Consider the following 20,040-nt stretch of genomic DNA (forward strand, 5'->3'; position numbering starts at 1 on the left):
ACCCTCACCACCAAGAAAACCTGCTGGGGAGGATCAATGGAACACTGAGATATTGGGATCCACGGAGTGTAGATGATTTCCTTTTTCTGTCCCTGTTACTCTCTTGCTGTCCCCATCACCTATTTCCTATTTCTCTCTCTCCCCATATTTACCTTCAAACAAAACCCACACTATTGTCACTGCCGCATGGTTTGCACTTTAATTCGGGCAGAGGCATTTCTAACAGCCTCAGGAACGGGATCCTGACATCTGCCTGGTCCCTGGGGCTGGGGGCAGCGGGGCTGCGGGTGGGTGCCGGAGTGACTCAGCCACTCCATCCAGCTCGGGAGCTGCAGCTCCTGGGCACGGATCGCTCCTGCAGCCTCATTCGCTGGGAAGCTGCCAGCCGATTGCCTCCTCCTCCTCTCTGCAGGCAGCTCTGCCCCGTTCTCCTCATCTCCTGTGTCTCCGGTGCCAAAATGACCCGTCGGAGCGGAGGGACGCGGGGCTGATGGCCCCGTGCGGAGCCGGGGATGCGGCCGGAGGATGCGGCAGGGAAGGTACGGGCAGCGCGGCTGGGGGGGCAGGGTTCACCTGGCACTCCGTCCCGGGGGTGCTGTGACCACCCCGTGCTGATCCATCCAACCCTGTGCCCCCGGAGAGGCTCTGTCCTTGTCCCTGAGCCCTTAAGGACAGGTGTTGCAGTGCTGGAGGGAGGGAGCCCTTCCTGCATGGCTTGATGTCCCAAGCCCCCACAGCCTGGCTGCCTTGTGGGGCCATGAGCAAGAATAAAGAATGCATTTGTCCTTATTTCAACTGCTCTCTCTCCGAAAATCAGATCTGCTGGGGGTTGTGCTGATGCAGAAATCCAGTCTGCCAAAATCTGCCTCTCAAGGTCAGTGGGGCTGTGTAGATCCCAGGAGGGAGGCTGATAAAATAGCTTTTCCTTGCTGCTCCATGATTTGGCATCAGAACTCCTTGTTCCCACAAGGACTCCCCACCCTTGGGTGAAATGCAGGATTCGGCTTAAAGAAAGCAGAAAAAATCCTCCTTGAATGCAGACCCCACAGCCTAACCAGAGCATCACCTGAGCCTGGTGCTTCCTCCATTACCTAATCCATCCCTCTCAGGCTCCAGAGACACCCAGGAGCAATTCCACCTTTGCTCCAGCACCTCTCCCCTCTCAGCAGAGAGGGCTGTGAGTGTTCAGGGGGGTTCAGGAGTTTTGCAGCCCCTGCTTGCAGCAAGCCCATGTTCATCTTGGGCACCTTTGCAGGGGACAAAGGACTCCTCCACAGAGGGGCACCTGGTCCCTGCAGCCAGCATGTCCATATTCCCAGATTTTCCATGCAGGGCCATGCTCATGCTGCTCACACAAGAGACCTAGTTTCTGCTCTCCCTGCTGCCAGAAATATCCCAGCTGCCTGCAGCAGGGAGCAGGTGAGGAGAGCTCAGGCTGAAAGTGTCAGGGCTTTGTGGACATTGATGGGCTGCACGCTGAGGCTGGTCACCACACACTGTGTCAGGATTGTGGTGAGGTCTCCCATGGGCTAATCTCCACCCAGGCAATGATGGATGGAGCACATCAGTGCTCTTAGTTCATGGAAGGCTGGATGGGGCGTGGAGAAACCTGGTCTAGGGAAAGGTGTAGAGGAGCGGAAAGAGAGGAACTTTCAGACTCCTTCCAATCCAAACCACTCTGGGATTCTCTGATCCTGTTGCAGTGCCCTCAGGATGGGGGTGCTGAGGAGCTGCCAGCCTAGGATCAGGAGGAAGGAGGCAGAGCAGCACAGGAGGCAGGAGCCATGTCCGCGCGGGGCCGGAGCGCCAAGGTGCTCCCCTCGGAGCTGAACAAGGTGTGCCCCGAGAGGGGAGATGACCCTGCCACGCACCCCAGCAAGATGAGTGACTTCGAGGTAGTCCCCAACCTGCAGCAGAGCAGCAGCAGCGTCTCAAGGAGCAGGAGGAAGGCGCATTTCCCCGCTGGCAGCAATGAAAAGGCAAGTTCAGGAGGTGCTGCAAGAGGGGGTGGATGGGCACATGCATGGAAACAGTGTTAGTGCACCCATTAACTCACTAACAGGAGCATTAGTAACTGATCAGGTTAGTTTTAGGGACAGACAGAAAACCTCCAGACATCTGAGGCACATGGCCAGCACTCATATCCCTTCTCCTTGGAGTGTATCTGGCTTTATCCTTGCAGTCAGTGATGGAGCTTTCATCCTTCACACCCAAAAAAGCACCCAGATGTGCCCCCATCACCGTGGTGTCTGCCCCCTGGCATACCTTCTGGCCCTTTCCAGAAACCCTGAGCCCTTGCTGCTTCTCTTGCTCCATCAGGAAAATCTCATCTCCTGGATTCCTGAAAACATCCGAAAGAAGGAATGCACCTATTTTGTGGAAAGCTCCCAGACATCAGATTCTGGGTAAGTGAGATATTCCTCCCTTCTTTCCCTCCCTTTCAGCAGAGCAGAAGTCAGGGTTGGTGGTAAAGCTCCAGCAGCAGAAAATCCCATCTTTCTGTCACAGAGATTCAAAACTCTGTTTTTGACTGGTTCTTCAGCATGTGGTGAATCACCACAAGGCTGAAACTCTGTGTCCAATGAAAAACATTTCCTATGCTTTTGCAGGCAGTTACCTCCATCCTAAATATTTCTGCCCTAAATCTTTACCTGTGGGAATATTTGGATTTTTTTTCTCTTAATTCCCCCCCAAACACTGCCCTTGTTTCTGCACAAGTTCTGAGCTGGAGGAGCAGCTGGGTGGGAGATGTTGTTCCTAAGGAGAACAGCACCTCCTGCCTGGGCTGAGGCTGGGCTTTGCATTTTGGGTTTCAGCCGTTCTTGTTTTTCAGGAGGGTCGTGTGTGAGTGTGGCTATCTCAGGGAACAGCACCTGGATGATGCTGCCAAACCTCCCATCTTCCTGGGGAAGGAATGGGATCCCAGCAGGCACATCCAGGAAATGCCAACGGATGCCTTTGGTGATATCCACTTCACAGGGCTGGGACAGAAGACAGGGAAGGTGATCTGTTGTCTGATCTGAGTCTGTGGGGAGCCAGTGTTTGGGTCTTGCCATGGCAGATTCATGGGAACATTTCCCTCCTGAGTGACAGGACAGTGGGAAAGGGTGGAATTGCCCCAAAGGCAGCAGTGACTCAAGCAGTGAAGTCAGTGGACCCCTCCTCTGAGTCTTAAACACTTCCTGAAACCACAAGATTTCTGATTCAAGGAGTGGCTGTTCCCTGATCTTGCCCTTAGATTTGTCTGGGGAATGTTTGTTCCCAGGAAAGCAAATGGGAATAGGGTCATGGACAAAAACCAGGGCTAGCAGGAACATGACTCTGCTGCAGAATGATGTTGGGAAACCTCCTGGGTGGGACAGGTGGAGTTGTGTAGGAGGTGTCCCATTACCTGGCCCCACTGTTTACACCCAAAATGTGTGGATGGTCCCTTTCTCTGCAGTACGTGCGTGTCTCCTCGGACACCCCTCCTCGGGTCATCTACCACCTCATGACACAGCACTGGGGCCTGGACGCCCCCAACCTGCTCATCTCTGTCACTGGGGGAGCCAAAAACTTCGTCATGAAGCCAAGGCTGAAGAACATCTTCAGGCAAGGGCTAGTCAAGGTGGCCCAGACCACAGGTAAGAGACCACGGGGTAATAAAATCACAGAATCATAGGATAGTTGGGGTTGAAAGGGACTTTTAAAGGTCATCTGGATGCAGAGAATCTCCCTGTGGTAGTACCTGGCCATTCCAGGTTCAGTCAGTTGGGCTGTTCTGGTGATGCTGAGCTGTTTCAGGAGACCTGTAGATCCACAATCACCAGGGGATGGGCTGCTCCTCTCAGTCACTGCAAAGAGGCTCAGAGGGAGCTGGACTCAGAGAGGTGCTGAAGGGCAGGGAAGAGACATCTCCTGGGGGCTGGAGCACCCCAGGGACCCACAGCCGTATGGGGGAGGCTGGGAGGTTGCTGTGAGCAGAGCCTCTCCCTTCCCACGGCCCTCTGTGCCCCCAGGAGCCTGGATCATCACAGGGGGGTCCCACGCCGGTGTGATGAAACAGGTGGGAGAGGCAGTGAGAGACTTCATCCTGAGCTGCAGCCACAAGGAGGGCGAGATTGTCACCATTGGCATTGCCACCTGGGGCACCGTGTACAACCGGGAGAGCCTCGTCTGCCCCATGGTGAGCCAGGGCTGGGCAGGGGCTGCTCTGCCCCTGCCTGGGTTTCTGGGGAAGTCCTGCCCAGGACTATGGGTTTGAGGGCTGGTGGAGCATGAGGCAAGGCAGATGTGAGCACTGTGGGGCACAGGGACAGTTTGGCCAGACTGTCCCCACATGCTGAGCCACTCCTGTCCCCACGTGCTGGTTACTTTGGTTGTCTGCTGCTCCTCTGCCAGGCTTCTCCCAGAGTATCTCCTGCTGCACCTTACAGGGGGGCTTTCCTGCTGAGTATGTGCTGGATGAGGAGAACCAAGGCAGCCTGTCCTGCCTGGACAGCAACCACTCCCACTTCATCCTGGTGGATGACGGGACCCACGGGAGGTATGGGGTGGAAATCCCCCTGAGGACCAGGCTGGAGAAGTTCATTTCAGAGCAGACCAAGGTGAAAGGAGGTAATGGCAGCACACAGCCCAGCCTGAGGCAGGGATGGGCCATCCCCCTGGAATGGGTTTCTTTCCTGGGCTCCAGCAAGAGGCTGTGCCTTCCCCACAGGATCCAGGCACAGGGTCTGAGAGGATTGCCATGATAAATGTGGAATTTGGTTCCTCTGTGACACAGATCAAAGTACCTTTCTCTGCCAGACTTATGGGATCACTAAAGGCATCCCCAAACCCTGTGAAGCTGGGCTGATCAGGGAAAGTAATTTCTCCCAAAGAATTTCTTCCCAAGGAAGCTCCCAGGGGACATTTTCTCACTGTGCAGATGATCTCCTGTCATAACATATGCACACAGTATCCCAAAACTCTCTGAGCTGGAAGAGACCCATAAGGACCCTCAAGTCCAACTCCTGGCCCTGCACAGAACACCCCCAAAAATCCCACCAGGAGTCTGACCTGCCATGCCAGACAATCACTGGGCATGGTTTTCCTCCCACCTTGCTTTTTGCACTCCACCACTCCACTGTATGGAGGATCAGCCCTACGGGAGGGTGACCCTGGGTGTTGCTTCCCTGCAGGTGTTGCCATCAAGATCCCCATTGTGTGTGTGGTGCTGGAAGGAGGCCCTGGGACTCTTGATGTAAGGAGCAGCTGAGGAGGAGGGCTAAGGAGGGACAGCTCCTTCCTGGGGCGCTGCTCTCAGTGGTGCCACGCTGACACTGGGAGCAGCAGCAGGGTCCTGGCCTCAGGGAGGCTCTGAGGTGCCTGGCTGGGATCCAGACCAACTTCCCCTCCATGCTGCAGACCATCTACAATGCCATCACCAACGGGACCCCCTGTGTGGTCGTGGAGGGGTCGGGGCGCGTGGCCGATGTCATCGCGCAGGTGGCCAGCCTGCCCCTGGCCCAGATCACCATCGCCCTGATCCAGAGGAAACTCAGCCTCCTCTTCCAGGACACCTACGAGCTCTTCACTGAGAGCAAGCTGGTGGAGTGGACCAAGAAGGTGAGGCCCTTGCAGGCTCCCCTGAGCTGGTGAGCAGCAAGGGTCCCAGTGGGAAGTGTGAGCTTCATCTGCCCCCAGCCCTCCTCATCATTGTCCTGGGGGCACCCCAAGGGCTCAGGTTCTGCTCCTCCACTGCCTCCTCCCTTTGGGCAGAGGGGGAGTGTTTGGGACCAGCTCTAATGGTTTGAAAGCAAAACTAGTGAGAGACTTCAAGTCAGAAATACAATTTAATAGGAAAAAAGAGAAAAATAAAATACATGGAATAGTACAAAAGAAAAAAACACTGACAGAGTCAGAATACAACCTGACATCTGCTGTTAGTGTGGTGGTAGCAATCCAGATGAAGGGGTTTTGTTGAAGCAGTGATCCTGTAGAAAGGTCTGGCAGTTCTTGTCTTCTGGAAACCAGTGGGTAAGGGCTGCCTTGGTGTTCCAAATCTCAGTTTTTATCTAGGTAAGAAATGTTTGGCTCCTCCCCCTGGGTGGGGCATCTCCCAATGGGCTGATGTAATTTTATCAGTCCTGCAGTGGGACTCAATGGCCATTAACAGGAGATATCTCCCTGGAGGAAGGATGGGGTGTGGCAAAGATAAAGAACACTGCCCCACCTTGTTTAACAGCTGGCCCATTAGCAGAGGATATCTCCACAGAGATAAAAATCACTGCCCCACCTGGTTTCAGCAGATGGTGATAGAATACACACTTTTGGGCACATCTGTACATTGTAAGGTAGAACACCCACCCATGATGGAGGAACACAGCACAGGGCTTCTGCAGGTGACAGAGGGGAGGGAGGCATTGCCCTGCACAGTGGGAAGCAGCAGGGAGGAGATGGTGCTGCTCATTGCTTGCCCACGGCTCTCTTGTAGATCCAAGACATAGTGCGGAGCCGGCAGCTGCTGACCATCTTCAGAGAGGGCAAATACGGCCAGCAGGACGTGGATGTGGCCATCCTCCAGGCCCTCTTCAAAGGTGAGGGGCAGGGGCCTCCCTGGAGGATGGGGCAAGGTGAACAGGATGGGGGTCAAGTCACCTCCTACCAGTGCTTGACTTACGGGGTCACCAAAGAAATCCCCAAACCTTGTAACTGGGGAGGGATCATTAACCAAGTGATGCCTTGGAGGGGTCCCTGGAACAGAGGCTGGGCAGAGTTAAAGAAATAAAGGAGGTGTTAATTAAAAGGATTCACCTTGGGCAGCACCAAGAGCCTGGCTGGGGCTACACCCAAGGTGGATCCCTGGTCACAAGTTTTCATACTTACATAAGTTTTGGTCCATTTATACATTGGGGTTCATTGTCCAATTCCAGCTCCAGGTTCTACAGTCCCATCCTCCCAAATTCTCTCCTAAATTTGCTGCTGTTTGCACTTTTTGGGCTGAAGCTGCAGCAGTGTCCTTGGTTCTGGGGCTGGAAAAGGATTGTTTTGTGTGACTGAGCTGTGAGGAGAACTTGCTGACACTTTATATGAAGTTCAGAGTTATATCCTAATTTAGTACAGAATCTGGAAAATATGCAAGCTATAACTTAGTCAGACATGCCTCCATGTGGTATGTCCTCACTGGCTGATGCTCTGCTCTAACACATGCACCTTGCATGCAGCATCCCGAAACCAGGACCACTTTGGTCGTGAGAACTGGGACCACCAGCTGAAGCTGGCTGTGGCCTGGAACAGGGTGGACATTGCCCGAAGTGAGATCTTCACAGATGACCACGACTGGAAGGTACAGCCATCCCTGTGCTGCTTGTCAGGCCTGTGGGTGTGGAGGGCACTTCCCACCTTGGCTGTGCCTGGGGAGAGTTTTAAAGGGATTTCTCCTGGACCCTGAACTCCCAATGCACTCACAGGAGCTGCTCTTCAAAAATGCTCTCAAGCACCCAAAGCACACACAAAGACAATTGGTTTTTAATTCAAAACTAGTGTTTTTTAAGACCTACGTAGGACCTGAAAATCCTTTTGACAGCTCTTCTTTCACATCCAAAGACTCTTCAGGGTTAAAGTGAGGAGCATGGTAGGATCCTGCTCTGAGACCACAGAGCCTCTCACCTCTGCTTTTGGCCTGCCAGCCCTCAGATCTCCACCCCGTGATGGCAGCTGCCCTGATTTCCAACAAGCCAGAGTTTGTGAAGCTGTTCCTGGAGCAGGGAGTGCGTCTCAAGGATTTTGTCACCTGGGACACCCTGGTTTACCTCTACGACAACCTGGCCCCGTCCTGCCTGTTCCACAGCAAGCTGCAGAAGGTGCTGCTGGAGGAGAGGGAGCACACAGCCGGCTCCAAAATGCCCAGGCTGCAGATGCACCACGTATCGCAGGTGCTGCGGGAGCTGCTGGGCTGCTCCACCCAGCCGCTCTACCCTAAGCCCAAGCACACGGAGCGGCCCCGCCTCTCCATCCCCGTGCCGCACATCAAGCTGAACGTGAGCATCTCCCGCGGGCAGCCGCGGACCAGCCCCGAGGGACCTGGGGGCAAGGGAGAACCCGGGGGGTCAGCCCTATAGAGATCCCAAAGAGACCCCAAAGTACCCATAGAGACCCCATAGAGACCCCATGAAAACCTCTCAGCCCTATAAAGACCCCAAAGAGACCCCAAAGTAACCCTATAAAGACCTCATAGAGACCCCATAGAGCCCCTCCAGCCCCATAGAGACCCATAGAGACCCCATAGAGACCCCATAGACCCCATAGAGACCCATAGAGACCCATAGAGACCCATAGAGACCCCATAGAGACCCCATAGAGACCCCATATAGCCCCTCCAGCCCCATAGAGCCCCCATAGAGAGCCCATAGGAACCTCCCTGCCCCATAAAGACCCCAAAGTAACCCTATAAAGACCTCATAGAGACCCCATAGAGCCTCTCCAGCCCCAAAGAAACCCATAGAGACCCCATAGAGACCCCAAAGTAACCCCATAGAGCCCCACAGGAACATCCCAGCCCCATAGAAACCCCATAGAGACCCCATAAAGACCCCATAGGGACCCCACAGATCTCCACAGAGATCCATAGGGACCCTCCTGATCCTATAGCAACCTCATAGAGACCCCATAGAGACCCCATAGGAATGTCCCAGCCCCATAGAAACCCCATAGAGACTCCACAGAGCTCCATAAAGACCCCATAGAGCCCCCTCAGTCCTATAGAAACCTCATAGACCCCCACAGAGACCCCCTAAAGACCCTATAAAGACTCCATAGAGCCCCTCCAGCCCCATAGAGCCCCCATAGAGAGCCCATAGGAATCTCCCTGCCCCATAAAGACCCCAAAGAGACCCAATAGGGACCCCATAAAGACCCCATAAGATCCCAAAGACCCCATAGAGCCCCACAGAGAGCAGGGAGGGGAGACTGCCTCAGGGAGCTGTGCTGTGCTGGAGGATGCAGCTGGGTGTCTGCTCAAAAATCATACTAAAAGTGCCTTAGAGCCCTGCCCAAGTTGTTTCCCCTGCATTTTCCAGGTGCAGGGCTCCAGCCTGCGCTCCCTCTACAAGCGCTCTGCTGGCCGGGTCACCTTCACCATGGACCCCGTGCGGGACCTGCTCATCTGGGCCGTGCTCCAGAACCGCAGGGAGCTGGCAGAGATCATCTGGGCCCAGGTACCACAGCCCACAGCCCTGGCCACTGCTGAGGGGCTCATGTGCAGCCAAAGCTCGCAGTCCCAGGGGCAGTGGAAGCTGCTGGGATTTGGGGTGGTGGGAGAGCTGTCCTGGGCCTGACCCCACCAAACAGGAGCCAGCTAGCCAGCCTGAGGGAACTTAATGTCCAGCCACACCATGAGACCAGATCCTTCCCTTCCTGGACAAAAGAGGTAGAGGGGATGTGCAGGGCCAGAAGTGGGCTAGTCAGGATGGAAGAGCACACAGGGACACACAGCTGGAGTGAAAAATGCATAAACATAAACAGCATTCCAGGGCAAGAGGCAGTGTAGCTGGTGGCACAGTGAACATGCCAAGGAGCACTGTCCTATCAGCCAAAGCATCCCACCAAGAGGGCAGGGCTGTTCCCATATTCCCCATGGCAGTGGGTTATCCAGAGGTGAGCTTGGCTCAGCCCTGTCATGGCAAGCTGTCAATCCTGAGCAATGATCTGTTTGGGACACCCTCCTTCCTATGGGAGCTGGGGATGTCTTGTCAAGACTTCTGGGACTTGACAGACAGTGTCCATGATTTCCTTCTGTGCCAGAGCCAGGACTGCATGGCAGCTGCACTGGCCTGCAGCAAAATCCTGAAGGAGCTGGCCAAGGAGGAGGAGGACACGGACACCACTGATGACATGCTGGCCCTGGCTGAGGAGTATGAACACAAGGCAATCGGTGAGCAGGCGGGCACCAGCACCCCAGGGCTGCTCCTGCACCCTAGAGCTGCTCCTGTCTGCACCCCAGGGCTGCTCCTGCACCCCACAGCAGTGCTGAGCTTTACCCAGGAGATGTCTGGGGAGTGAGAAATGAGGGTCCCATCCTCACAATTGGGGACTGTGCTCCAAAGGCTGTGCCTGCAGGGTGCTGGGAGTGCCACAGCGGGTGCAATGTCCTGGTCCTGCTCAGAAGGGTGACTCTGTGTGCCCTGCTGCTGGCCCCTCCAGGCGTGTTCACAGACTGCTACCGCAAGGACGAAGAGAGAGCCCAGAAGCTTCTCACCCGTGTCTCTGAAGCCTGGGGGAAGACAACCTGTCTGCAGCTGGCGTTGGAGGCCAAGAACATGAATTTTGTGTCCCATGGGGGTGTCCAGGTGGGCTCCAGCAGTGGTCCTTGGAGACAATGTGCCCAAGTGTCCCCAAAATCCAGAGTTCCTCGTGGATAGTCTTTGGTTCTGTAACCAGCACTCCCCTTTTCCCTCTTCACAGGCTTTCCTAACCAAGGTCTGGTGGGGGAAGCTGTCTGTGGACAATGGCCTGTGGAGGGTGATCATGTGCATGCTGTTCTTCCCGCTGCTCTACACCAACCTCATCACCTTCAGGTACTTGTGGCAGCTGGGACACTGGGGCAGGGCTGTCCTCCAGCCACCCCTGCCAGCTGCCGAGCCCACAGCCACCCCTGCTCCCAGCAGGGAGAAGAGGCTGCAGCCCACGGGCTGCCTGGCCCGCCTCCGAGCCTTCTTCACCGCGCCCATCGTCATCTTCCTCATGAACACCCTCTCCTACTTCACCTTCCTGCTGCTCTTCGCCTACGTCCTCATGGTCGACTTCCAGCCGGCGCCGTCCTGGCGGGAATACCTCATCTACTTCTGGCTCTTCTCCCTGGTGTGCGAGGAGACCCGCCAGGTGGGGCAGCAGGCTGAGCCTGGCAGGGGACACAGCAGGGGACACAGCCCTCTGGGTGCTCCTGGTCCCGTGCTGCTTCTCATGTCACCACCAGATCCCCCATCTCTGAGGCCAGGGATTCTCCTTGGCCCTGTATGTTTGCAGAAGAAAATGGTGTGGGGCTGCTGGGCTTTTCCCAGTGTTGTCTGGTGTTTTGGGAGTGTCAGGAGATGGAGGCAGCTCTTCCTTTGGGTGAATTCCCAGCAGGATTTCCAGGTTTTGTGTGAGATTTGAGATTTTTCAGCTTTTGCTTCAACATCTTGGTGCCTTCCTCCTCCAGCCTGAAGAGCCCCAATGTCCCAGGTCTCCTTCCCAGATATTCCCCATGCTCCTAGAGAAAATCACATAGGCTCAGGCTACCTCTGGGTCAGTGAGAGTGCCCAGTGATGTCCAGATGATCCATGTGGTCTCTCCCCTCTATAAGGCACACAGAGTATCTTACACCCAGCCCCTTTTCTCTTCCCAACAGCTTTTGTACGATCCAGACGGACTCGGGGTTGTGAAAATGGCTTCCCTGTACATCAAGGACTTCTGGAATAAGCTGGATATCTGTGCCATCCTAGTCTTTATTGCAGGGCTGACTTGCAGGTGAGTTGCAGAGCTCAGTGGTGTTTTCATAGAATCATGGAATCTCAGACTGGTTTAAAGCCCATTCAGTTCCATCCCCGCTATGAGCAGGGACACCTCCCACTATCCCAGGTTGTTCCAAACCCCATCCAACCTGGCCTGGAACACTGCCAGGGATGGGGCAGCCACAGCTACTCTGGGCAGCAGTGCCAGGGCCTCCCCTCCCTCTCAGTTATCCCAACCCAAATGATTCCATATGGTTCTATGGTGGCCCTGAGCTGTTTCCTCTCCTCATCTCCGTGTCCAGGCTGATCCCATCCACCTTATATCCTGGACGCATCATACTGTCCCTGGCTTTTATCATTTTCTGCCTGCGCCTGATGCACATTTTCACAGTCAGTAAAACCCTGGGGCCCAAGATCATCATCGTGAAGCGCATGGTGAGAGCTCCCCTCTGTCCTGCTGGGGAGGTGCTGGGCTGTCCTGCTGGAGCAGATGGAAATGCCACCCATGTTCTCCCATCCTGGAGAGGGGCTTGCTCCAGGACACAGCTATCCTTCCCCTCTGTCTTTGCAGATGAAGGATGTCTTCTTCTTCCTCTTCCTGCTGGCAGTGTGGGTGGTGTCCTTTGGGGTGGCCAAGCAGGCTATCCTGATCCACAATGAGGAGCGTGTGGAGTGGCTTTTCCGTGGCGTGGTTTACCACTCCTACCTGACCATCTTTGGGCAGATCCCCTCCTACATCGATGGTAAGGGACCCTGTGACAGCACATGGCACCAGCAGGGTGGCTGTGACAAAGCTGATGCACCAGAATCGTGCCATGCTGGCCCATGGAAGTCCCACAGAGCTGGAAGTGAAAAGAGCACCTGGGATGATGTAGATGGAGGTCAAATCCCTGCCTGGTGCTCAACTCCCTGGATGCTGGCTCCTTTCTGAGAGCAGAACATGCTCCCCAAGACACCTGAGGCTTGGCCACCATGGAGTCACACTGTGCTCTCCCACAGGGGTCAACTTCAACATCGACCAGTGCAGCCCCAACGGGACTGACCCCTACAAGCCCAAGTGCCCAGAGACAAACGCAGACAACAAGAAGCCCATCTTCCCAGAGTGGCTGACGGTCATCCTGCTGTGCCTCTACCTGCTCTTCACCAACATCCTCCTCCTCAACCTCCTCATTGCCATGTTCAAGTGAGTCTGGGGAGCTCCAGATGCAATAGAAGCAGTGGGATCCCACTTGGGGATTGTCCTGGTTTGGAGAACAGGTGTCTCCTAAGAAAAGCAGCAGCCTCTCTTTGAAATGGAGGAGGCAAACCACCTCCCTCCAAATTATTAGAATTTTGAAATTAAGGGGCTCTCAGGCAAAGATATGGGAATTAGGAATAACAGTTCTTTACTAGGAAAATTAAAATAGAAATACAGTATTACAAAGAGCAATCCCAAAACACTGACAGAGTAAGAATCCAAGCTGACACCCGTCAGTCAGTCAGGGTGTTGGTAGCAGTCCCATTCAATGGTGTCTGCATCCTCCTGCAGTGGCAGATGTGGTTCAGCTGAAGCAGTGCTCCTGGAGAAGGTGCAGTTTTCCTCTGGAATCCAGGGATGATGTGGGAAGGTTCAGTTTTTATCTGGAATGCAGTAGAAAAAGGCTGATTTGTTGTTTTCCAAATCTCAGTTTTTATCTAAGTAGGAAAGGCTTGTCTCTTCCCCCTGGCTGGAGCATCTCCCACTGGGATGATGTAATTTTATCAGTCATGCAGTGGGACTCGATGGCCCATTAACAGGAGATATCTCTTGGAGGGAGGATGGGTTGTGGAAAATATAAAGAACAAAAAGATAAAAGAACTGCCCCACCTGGTTTTTAACAGATGGCCCATTAACAGAGAATATCTCCACAGAGATAAGGATCACTGCTTTACCTGGGTTCAACAGATGGTGATAGAACACACAGTTTTGGTCACATCCTGTACTGCAGCCTGAGGCAGGGGTTATAGATCAAGCTGCAGGTCAGGGCTGATGGGGGAGCTGGGTAGAGCTGGGACACCACTCAAACACGACGAGGCCCTGCACCCCCACGGCACAGCTGACACCTGGGCTGTGCCCCAGCTACACCTTCCAGCAGGTCCAGGAGCACACGGACCAGATCTGGAAGTTCCAGCGGCACGACCTGATCGAGGAGTACCACGGGCGCCCGCCCGCGCCGCCACCCCTCATCCTGCTCAACCACCTGCAGCTGCTGCTGCGGCGCTGCCTGCTGCGCCAGCCAGCCTCCCACCACAAGCTCAGTGAGCACCAGCACCCCTCCTGCCCTCTGCCCCCTCCCCAGGCCGTGGCACCGCGCCCCGAGGCTGCGGTCCTGGGGTTTGGGATACATGGAGATGTGGCAGCACTGCCATCCTCTTCCTTCGGCAGAGGAGAAGCTGGAGAAAAACGAAGAAGCTGCCCTTCTCTCCTGGGAGATGTACCTGAAGGAGAACTACCTGCAGCACCAGCAGTGCCAGGAGAAGCAGAACACGGAGCAGATGATCCGGGACATCGCGCAGAGGTACGGCTGCTCCTGAGGAAGGAGGTTCCTTCGGTGTCCTGGGCACAGAAGGGTTGGGATCAGTGCAGGTGTGGCTGCTGAGGGTGTTCCAGCCTGCACTCTCTCTCCAGGGTTGATGTCCTGGCAGAGCTGCTGGACTTGGACCGGGTGAAGAGGACGGGGGTAGTGGAGCAAAGACTGGGCTCTCTGGAGGACCAGGTGAGGCAAAACCAGGGCAAGAACCCAAGAAAGGTGAATTTTTTCCAGAGGCTGAGTCAATTGAACCAGAACACAAACTCTGTCAGAATCAATATCCTTTGGGACAGTTTGAGCTTCCTTGCCAGTAGCTTCTGAGGGGAAAAGGTTTACAGGAAAAGTTCTGTTTGAAGTAAACAGGATGCAGGTGGGAAATGGTGGGATGGGCCACAGCCTCCACCAAACAGCTCAAGCTGACCCAGCTCTTCTCCTTGCCCTGAGAGGGCCCTCCAGACCTCCTGGAGAAGAGACTCTTTGTCACCTCCCCCTGGAGTTGCACCAGCAGTGAGGTGCCCGGGGAGCCAGCCCAGCCTTGCCATATTCTGCTTCCATCTCCCTTTCCACCAGCTTTGTAAAAACATTTCCCTGGAGAAGGTTTTCCAAGGCAAACATCAGGACACAGCCAAGGGCAGCAGTGCCTCCTGGCAGGGCTGGATCCCGAGGTACCTGGGGAGCAGCAGGGCAGGGGCTGAGCCTCCCCTGTGCCCTGCAGGTGCATCAGAGTGCCCAGGCCCTGAGGTGGATGATGCAGGCACTGAGGGGCAATGGCTTCAGCTCAGGCGAGGATGTGCCACCCATGGGTAAGCAGAGCCCAACTCCTCCCCAGCAGCCCCTCACACCCCTGTCAAGCAGTGAGGCAGAGGTTCCTTTGGTCCTGGGAGGTTTGGTGTCCCCATGGAGTCATCCAGCACCTCCTGAGTCTATTCCCACCCTTCCTGGGGTTTAATCCAGGACCTGCCAGAAGGGAAGCCAGGCTCCATGGTCCCAGGGGACATCAATGCCCCCATGGGGAGACCCAGCCTGCCTTCTCAGCAGAGCCCCAGCCCACAGTGCTGGGCTTGGGACCCTGCTGTCTGTGTCTCCTCCAAAGGCTTGGACTCCAAGGAGATGGACCTGGAGGGGAGACCCAAGGAGAGCCAGCCCCCGTACCATGTGCTTGCCCGAAACCTCCTGTACCCAGGGTCTCACACTCTCCGCTTCCCCGTGCCAGATGAGAAGGTTCCCTGGGAGGTAGGAGTTGTGATGCTGGGCAGGGGGGCTGGGAGGAGGAGGCTTGAGGCATGTCCTGACAGTGGTGGGCAGAGGAACCCAACATCCCATTGGAGAGCTCTTGTTCTTCCCAGCCCTGGGACCATTGCTTGAGTGACCCCAAAGAAAAGGGCACCATTCCTGCTAGGATCTGCAGTGCTAGGAATGCCTAGGAGTGCTTGGCTGGACACAGAGGGTGCAACCACCCACCTCTGCATTTCCTGAAGCACAGGTGGCTCAGGGTCAGGGACAGGATCTGGTGTGAGCCCTCCAGCCAAGACCCTGAGCCCAGCCCCCAGCAGAGCCTGGAGCATCACCTGGGGAGCGATGCCACAAGCTGGGCAGAGGAAGAGACCAGGCCAAGAGGTGTGCCTGGGCTCCCTGTCTGCTGTGGGGGGCTGACCCAGCCATGTGTCGTGCAGGTGGATTTCCCACTCTACGACCCCCCTGCCTACTCAGCTGACCACAAGGACATGGCAGTGCAGGACCCCTTCAGCCTGTGAGTCTCCCCCCATGGCTCCCCAATCCTCCCCCCTGCCCTGGGTAGCACAGCCAGCTCTCCCTGCTGGGCTGCCTCCCACCCTGCAGCTCCTTGGAGTCTCTCCTGAAGATCAACTACAACACCATGGACGGGCTGATCGACCGGCAGAGCTTCCACGGGCTCTACGCCGTGCAGGACGGGCTGCCACTGTGAGTGCCACACCACAGCTCCTGGGAGGCTGGGGGAGGAAAAGAACTGGGAACAGAGAGCCCAGGGGTGCCTGGCCACATCCATCCCATTCCCATTTTCCTACAGCTGATGGTGGGGCAGGGATAATTGCATGTATTGTCTTAGGGCTGAGCCCTGAAAAAATACCCCAAAAAACGTGGGAAGTGTTCTAGGGGTGCACAGAGGGAGTCTGGTGCTGCCCCAGCCCCTCTCTCTCACCCTGGCAGGAACCCCATGGGCAGGACGGGGCTGAGAGGCCGTGGGAGGCTGCACTGCTTTGGGCCCAACCATGCCCTGCACCCTGTGGTGACCCGGTGAGTGATCCTGCTGCACCATGGGGTGAGCATGTGGGGTGGAAAGGGGACATGGGGTCACCTCAGACACCTGGCCAAACCCCACACTGCCAGTGTGGCCACTGATGGGCAGAGGGCAGCCAAGTCTAGCTGCTGCATGACAGGGGCCTCTCTCACAGCTGGAGGAGGAATTTGGATGGGTCCATTATAAGGAAGAGCCTGAAGAAGATGCTGGAAGTCCTGGTGGCCCAATACCCACTGTCAGATGTGTGGGCTCTGCCTGGGGTAAGAGCTGGAAGAAACCAGAGCTGGTGCAGAAGGAGCTGAGGAGATGGGATGGAGGGATGAGGGATGGAGGGGAGGGAGGGAAGGAGGGAAGGAGGGAAGGAGGGAAGGAGGGAAGGAGGGAAGGAGGGAAGGAGGGAAGGAGGGAAGGAGGAAGGAGAAGGGGGAAGGGAGGAAGGGGGAAGGGAGGAAGGGAAGGAAGGAGAGGAAGGAAGGAAGGAAGGAAGGAAGGAAGGAAGGAAGGAAGGAAGGAAAGGAAGGAAGGAAGGAAAGGAAGGAAGGAAGGAAGGAAGGAGGAAGGAAGGAAGGAAGGAAGGAAGGAAGGAAAGGAAGGAAGGAAGGAAGGAAGGAAGGAAGGAGGAAGGAAGGAAGGAAGGAAGGAAGGAAGGAAGGAAGGAAGGAAGGAAGGAAGGAAGGAAGGAAGGAAGGAAGGAAGGAAGAGGAAGGAAGGAAGGAAGGAAGGAAGGAAGGAAGGAAGGAAGGAAGGAAGGAAGGAAGGAAGGAAAGGAAGGAAGGAAGGAAGGAAGGAAGGAAGGAAGGAAGGAAGGAGGAAGGAAGGAAGGAAGGAAGGAAGGAAGGAAGGAAGGAAGGAAGGAAGGAAGGAAGGAAGGAAGGAAGGAAGGAAGGAAGGAAGGAAGGAAGGAAGGAAGGGAATCACAGGTGTGTGTCACAGCTTTGGCTGAGGTACCTCTGCCCCTCCTGTAGAACATGCCAGGGCTGCTCCACTCACCCTGACCCCCTGTTCCCTGCCTCTCCCTCTTCCCCCTCCATGGCTTCCATCCTCACATCCTTCCTGTGAGCCTGTTAAGCCACTGGCAAAGCATCCTTTGGCAGGCATTGGATCAGGCAAACTCAGACATCCCCTTGGGCAGAGCTGCCTTTGTGCAGGAGAGGGAGGATGGGAGGCACCAGCAGACCTTGTGCTATCTTCTGCAGTGCTGGCTGGCCTGCTGGCCAAGCTGGTGGCAGGGAGGGAGGCTGCAGGCCCCACAGCTGACTCTGCTTTGGCACAGGGGTCACTGGAGCCGGGCGAGACGCTGCCCCTGAAGCTCAAGTGGATCCTGCGCCGGGAGTTCTGGCCCCAGTTCCAGAACCTGCTGAAACAAGGCACTGAGGTGGGGCACATGGGTATCCCTGTGGTATTGGAGGGTTCAGTGGGATGGGGGCATTTGGGCATCACCCTGGCACAGGGACATACAGGTGTCACAGGGTACAGGTGTCACTGGGTGGCCAGGGTACAGGAGCAGGGTGCATCACCTGAGAGGAAGGGCAGAGGGAGGTGAAGATGTGCCATAATTCATGTGTGGGGGTCAGGGAGCAGCCCAGAGACCCCGGGAGAGGGCTGCCCACCCCAGTGTCTGTGCCTGCTGCAGTGACTCCCCATGGCTCCAGCTGCAGTGGGAGGGGGCCTCTGGTCTCCAACAGGGCAGGATGTCCTCAGAGAGGTGCTGAGGGCTGCTAATGTGGCATCTCCATGCACAGGTACACAAGGGGTACCTTGATGACCCACGAAACACAGACAATGCCTGGGTGGAGACCGTGGCCATCAGCGTGCACTTTGACACCCAGAACGACGTGGAGATGAAGAGGCTGAATTCTGTAAGGGGCTGTCACCCTGTGGGTCACCCTGAGCCCTCCTGGGCCACAGGAGGCAGATGTCCAGACCCAGATCTCCATAGCACTGGGACTCTCTGGCTGCATGCAGTGGGGGGAAGAACATGGGGATGAACATGGGGTGCCACCTCAATGTGTGCCCCAAAAAGAAAGGGCGGGAGGTTGGGGACTAGAGGTGATGTTGAACATGGCCAGCAGCCCACGTGTGACACCTGTCCCCTTGCAGTTCCTCCAGGGCTGTGACCCAGAGCTGTGCATCCGCTGGCAGGTGCTGGACAAGAGGATCCCCCTGCACGCCAACCACAAGGAGCTCCTGCACAAGGTCTCAACCCTCCTCGGTGCCTACTACTGAGGGCTGGTGCACAGGGCTCCTGCTTCTGCCTGGGATGCAGCTCCACCCTGGGAGAACAGGGGAGCTGCTGCATTGAGGTACTCTGGGTGCCTCTGTGAATGCATATTGCAGGTCTCTGGGAGGAAAGATGTCCCCTCCCTGGGGACACGGGCTGCCTGGGCAGTGAATCCCAGTCACCTCAGCCACCCAGCTTGCCTTGGTGCTTCCACATCAGCCCACAGCACTAGCCCAGAGCTTGGGGCACACAGAGCCACAGGGCTTTTCCTGTGAGATAGTCCTGTCCTCCCCACCCTGCTCTTGGCTTTGGGGTGGGCACTGGGGGCTTGCCAGTCCCAGTTACCCTCCACCAGAATATCCATCACTGCTCCTTGCTCCTGCTCTGAGCCCCACTGCCCCAGATCCCAAAGGATTGGAGTCACTCCTGTGGTGGCTGTACCCATACCTCAGAGCCAACAACATGGTCCTCCAGCACTTCTGAAGGTGTGAGCAGCTCTTGGCTGATATACCTGTGGTTCAATAGCTCTGCACAAGCCCACCTGCCATGCCCCAAGCTGATATGTGATCCTGTGTGTGTGCTGAGCACTGGCTTGCAGCTAAAATTCCCTCCTCTCCCTGAGCCAAGGCCCCAGCTAAATGTCACCTGCCTGTCCCCATCTCCTCGTGCACATGGATGGAAAGTGGCAGCTTGCTGGGACACAGGTGATCCATGCTCTGTGGCTCCTTGGGCAGGCAGGGACAGCAGAGAGACACGAGTGTCAATCCCAGACATCCCTGCTTTTAATGGGTCCTTCACTCATGTTTTCTGTTGCCTGCCACGGGGTGAATATGGCACAATGGATACATTTCTTGATCATCCAGAAGAGCCCCACAGTGGCACAGTTATGCCTGGGACTGCTCAGGAAGGGATTTTGGTACCCCCACCTTCTCCCAGTGGAGCAGACACTGGCCAGCCAAGGCTGCTCATCCCACACTGGTGGCCACCACAGCACAACTGCAGTTTCACCAGTGATGCACTGGGGTTTGGCAAGGGGAGGGGGCTCAGTCTGGCAATGTATTCAACCCAGCTCAATAAACCATGTGTTAAACGACTGCAGGCTGGTGGTGTCTCACAGCTGTTTGACCAGGGGCCATTCCTGGAGGCCATACAGGCTGTTTGTGGAGCAAACTTCTGGGACAAACCCAACTCCCACCCCAGTCTTGTTATACAAACTCACTTTGCTTTAGACTCTCTCCGCTGATGTTTGAATCACAGAGTGGTTTGGGTTGGAAGGGGCTTTAACCATAATTGAATTTCAAGCCCCCTGCCGTGGGAACACCTTGCAGCAGACCAGGGTGCTCGTGATGAGTTGACCTGTTTAGTGTTGATATGGGAGCTGTGCTGATGCTTTGGGGGCATCCCAAAATGATGGCACGGCACCTCCTTCCGTTGCTCCTGGACTGTTTGCTCTCTGCTCCTGGTCTCTGTCACCGAGAGCGACAGGAGACATCGGCTGAGACGCGGGGAGGTCCGGACGGGGCCATGGCCGGGGAGGGAGAT

The 20,040-nt window shown here is 55.9% G+C and overlaps 1 protein-coding gene across 2 annotated transcripts; it reads left to right on the forward strand.

Moving 5' to 3' along the window:
• The first annotated feature begins 324 nt into the window (after positions 1–324).
• TRPM2 (transient receptor potential cation channel subfamily M member 2) lies at positions 325–19,667 on the forward strand. Of its 2 annotated transcripts, XM_079314673.1 has the most exons (33): positions 325–539; positions 1,713–1,979; positions 2,320–2,405; positions 2,834–3,002; positions 3,443–3,623; positions 3,999–4,165; positions 4,416–4,596; positions 5,160–5,221; positions 5,386–5,586; positions 6,455–6,557; positions 7,185–7,306; positions 7,650–8,000; positions 9,039–9,176; positions 9,763–9,892; positions 10,162–10,307; positions 10,423–10,535; positions 10,623–10,839; positions 11,348–11,466; positions 11,753–11,885; positions 12,022–12,193; positions 12,450–12,633; positions 13,549–13,727; positions 13,855–13,987; positions 14,098–14,185; positions 14,715–14,802; positions 15,093–15,232; positions 15,673–15,749; positions 15,839–15,940; positions 16,187–16,273; positions 16,432–16,537; positions 17,551–17,652; positions 18,020–18,136; positions 18,378–19,667. In XM_079314673.1, the coding sequence occupies exons 2-33, from the start codon at positions 1,785–1,787 to the stop codon at positions 18,501–18,503; spliced, it is 4,515 nt and encodes a 1,504-aa protein (XP_079170799.1). In that variant the 5' UTR covers positions 325–539; positions 1,713–1,784; the 3' UTR covers positions 18,504–19,667. The 2 variants fall into 2 exon arrangements, with proteins under 2 accessions (XP_079170799.1, XP_079170798.1); XM_079314672.1 differs by having other exon boundaries at positions 10,423–10,839.
• Positions 19,668–20,040: the final 373 nt, after the last annotated feature.

This window comes from Erithacus rubecula (genome assembly GCF_903797595.1).
Source record: "Erithacus rubecula genome assembly, chromosome: 11".
Taxonomy (NCBI): domain Eukaryota; kingdom Metazoa; phylum Chordata; class Aves; order Passeriformes; family Muscicapidae; genus Erithacus; species Erithacus rubecula.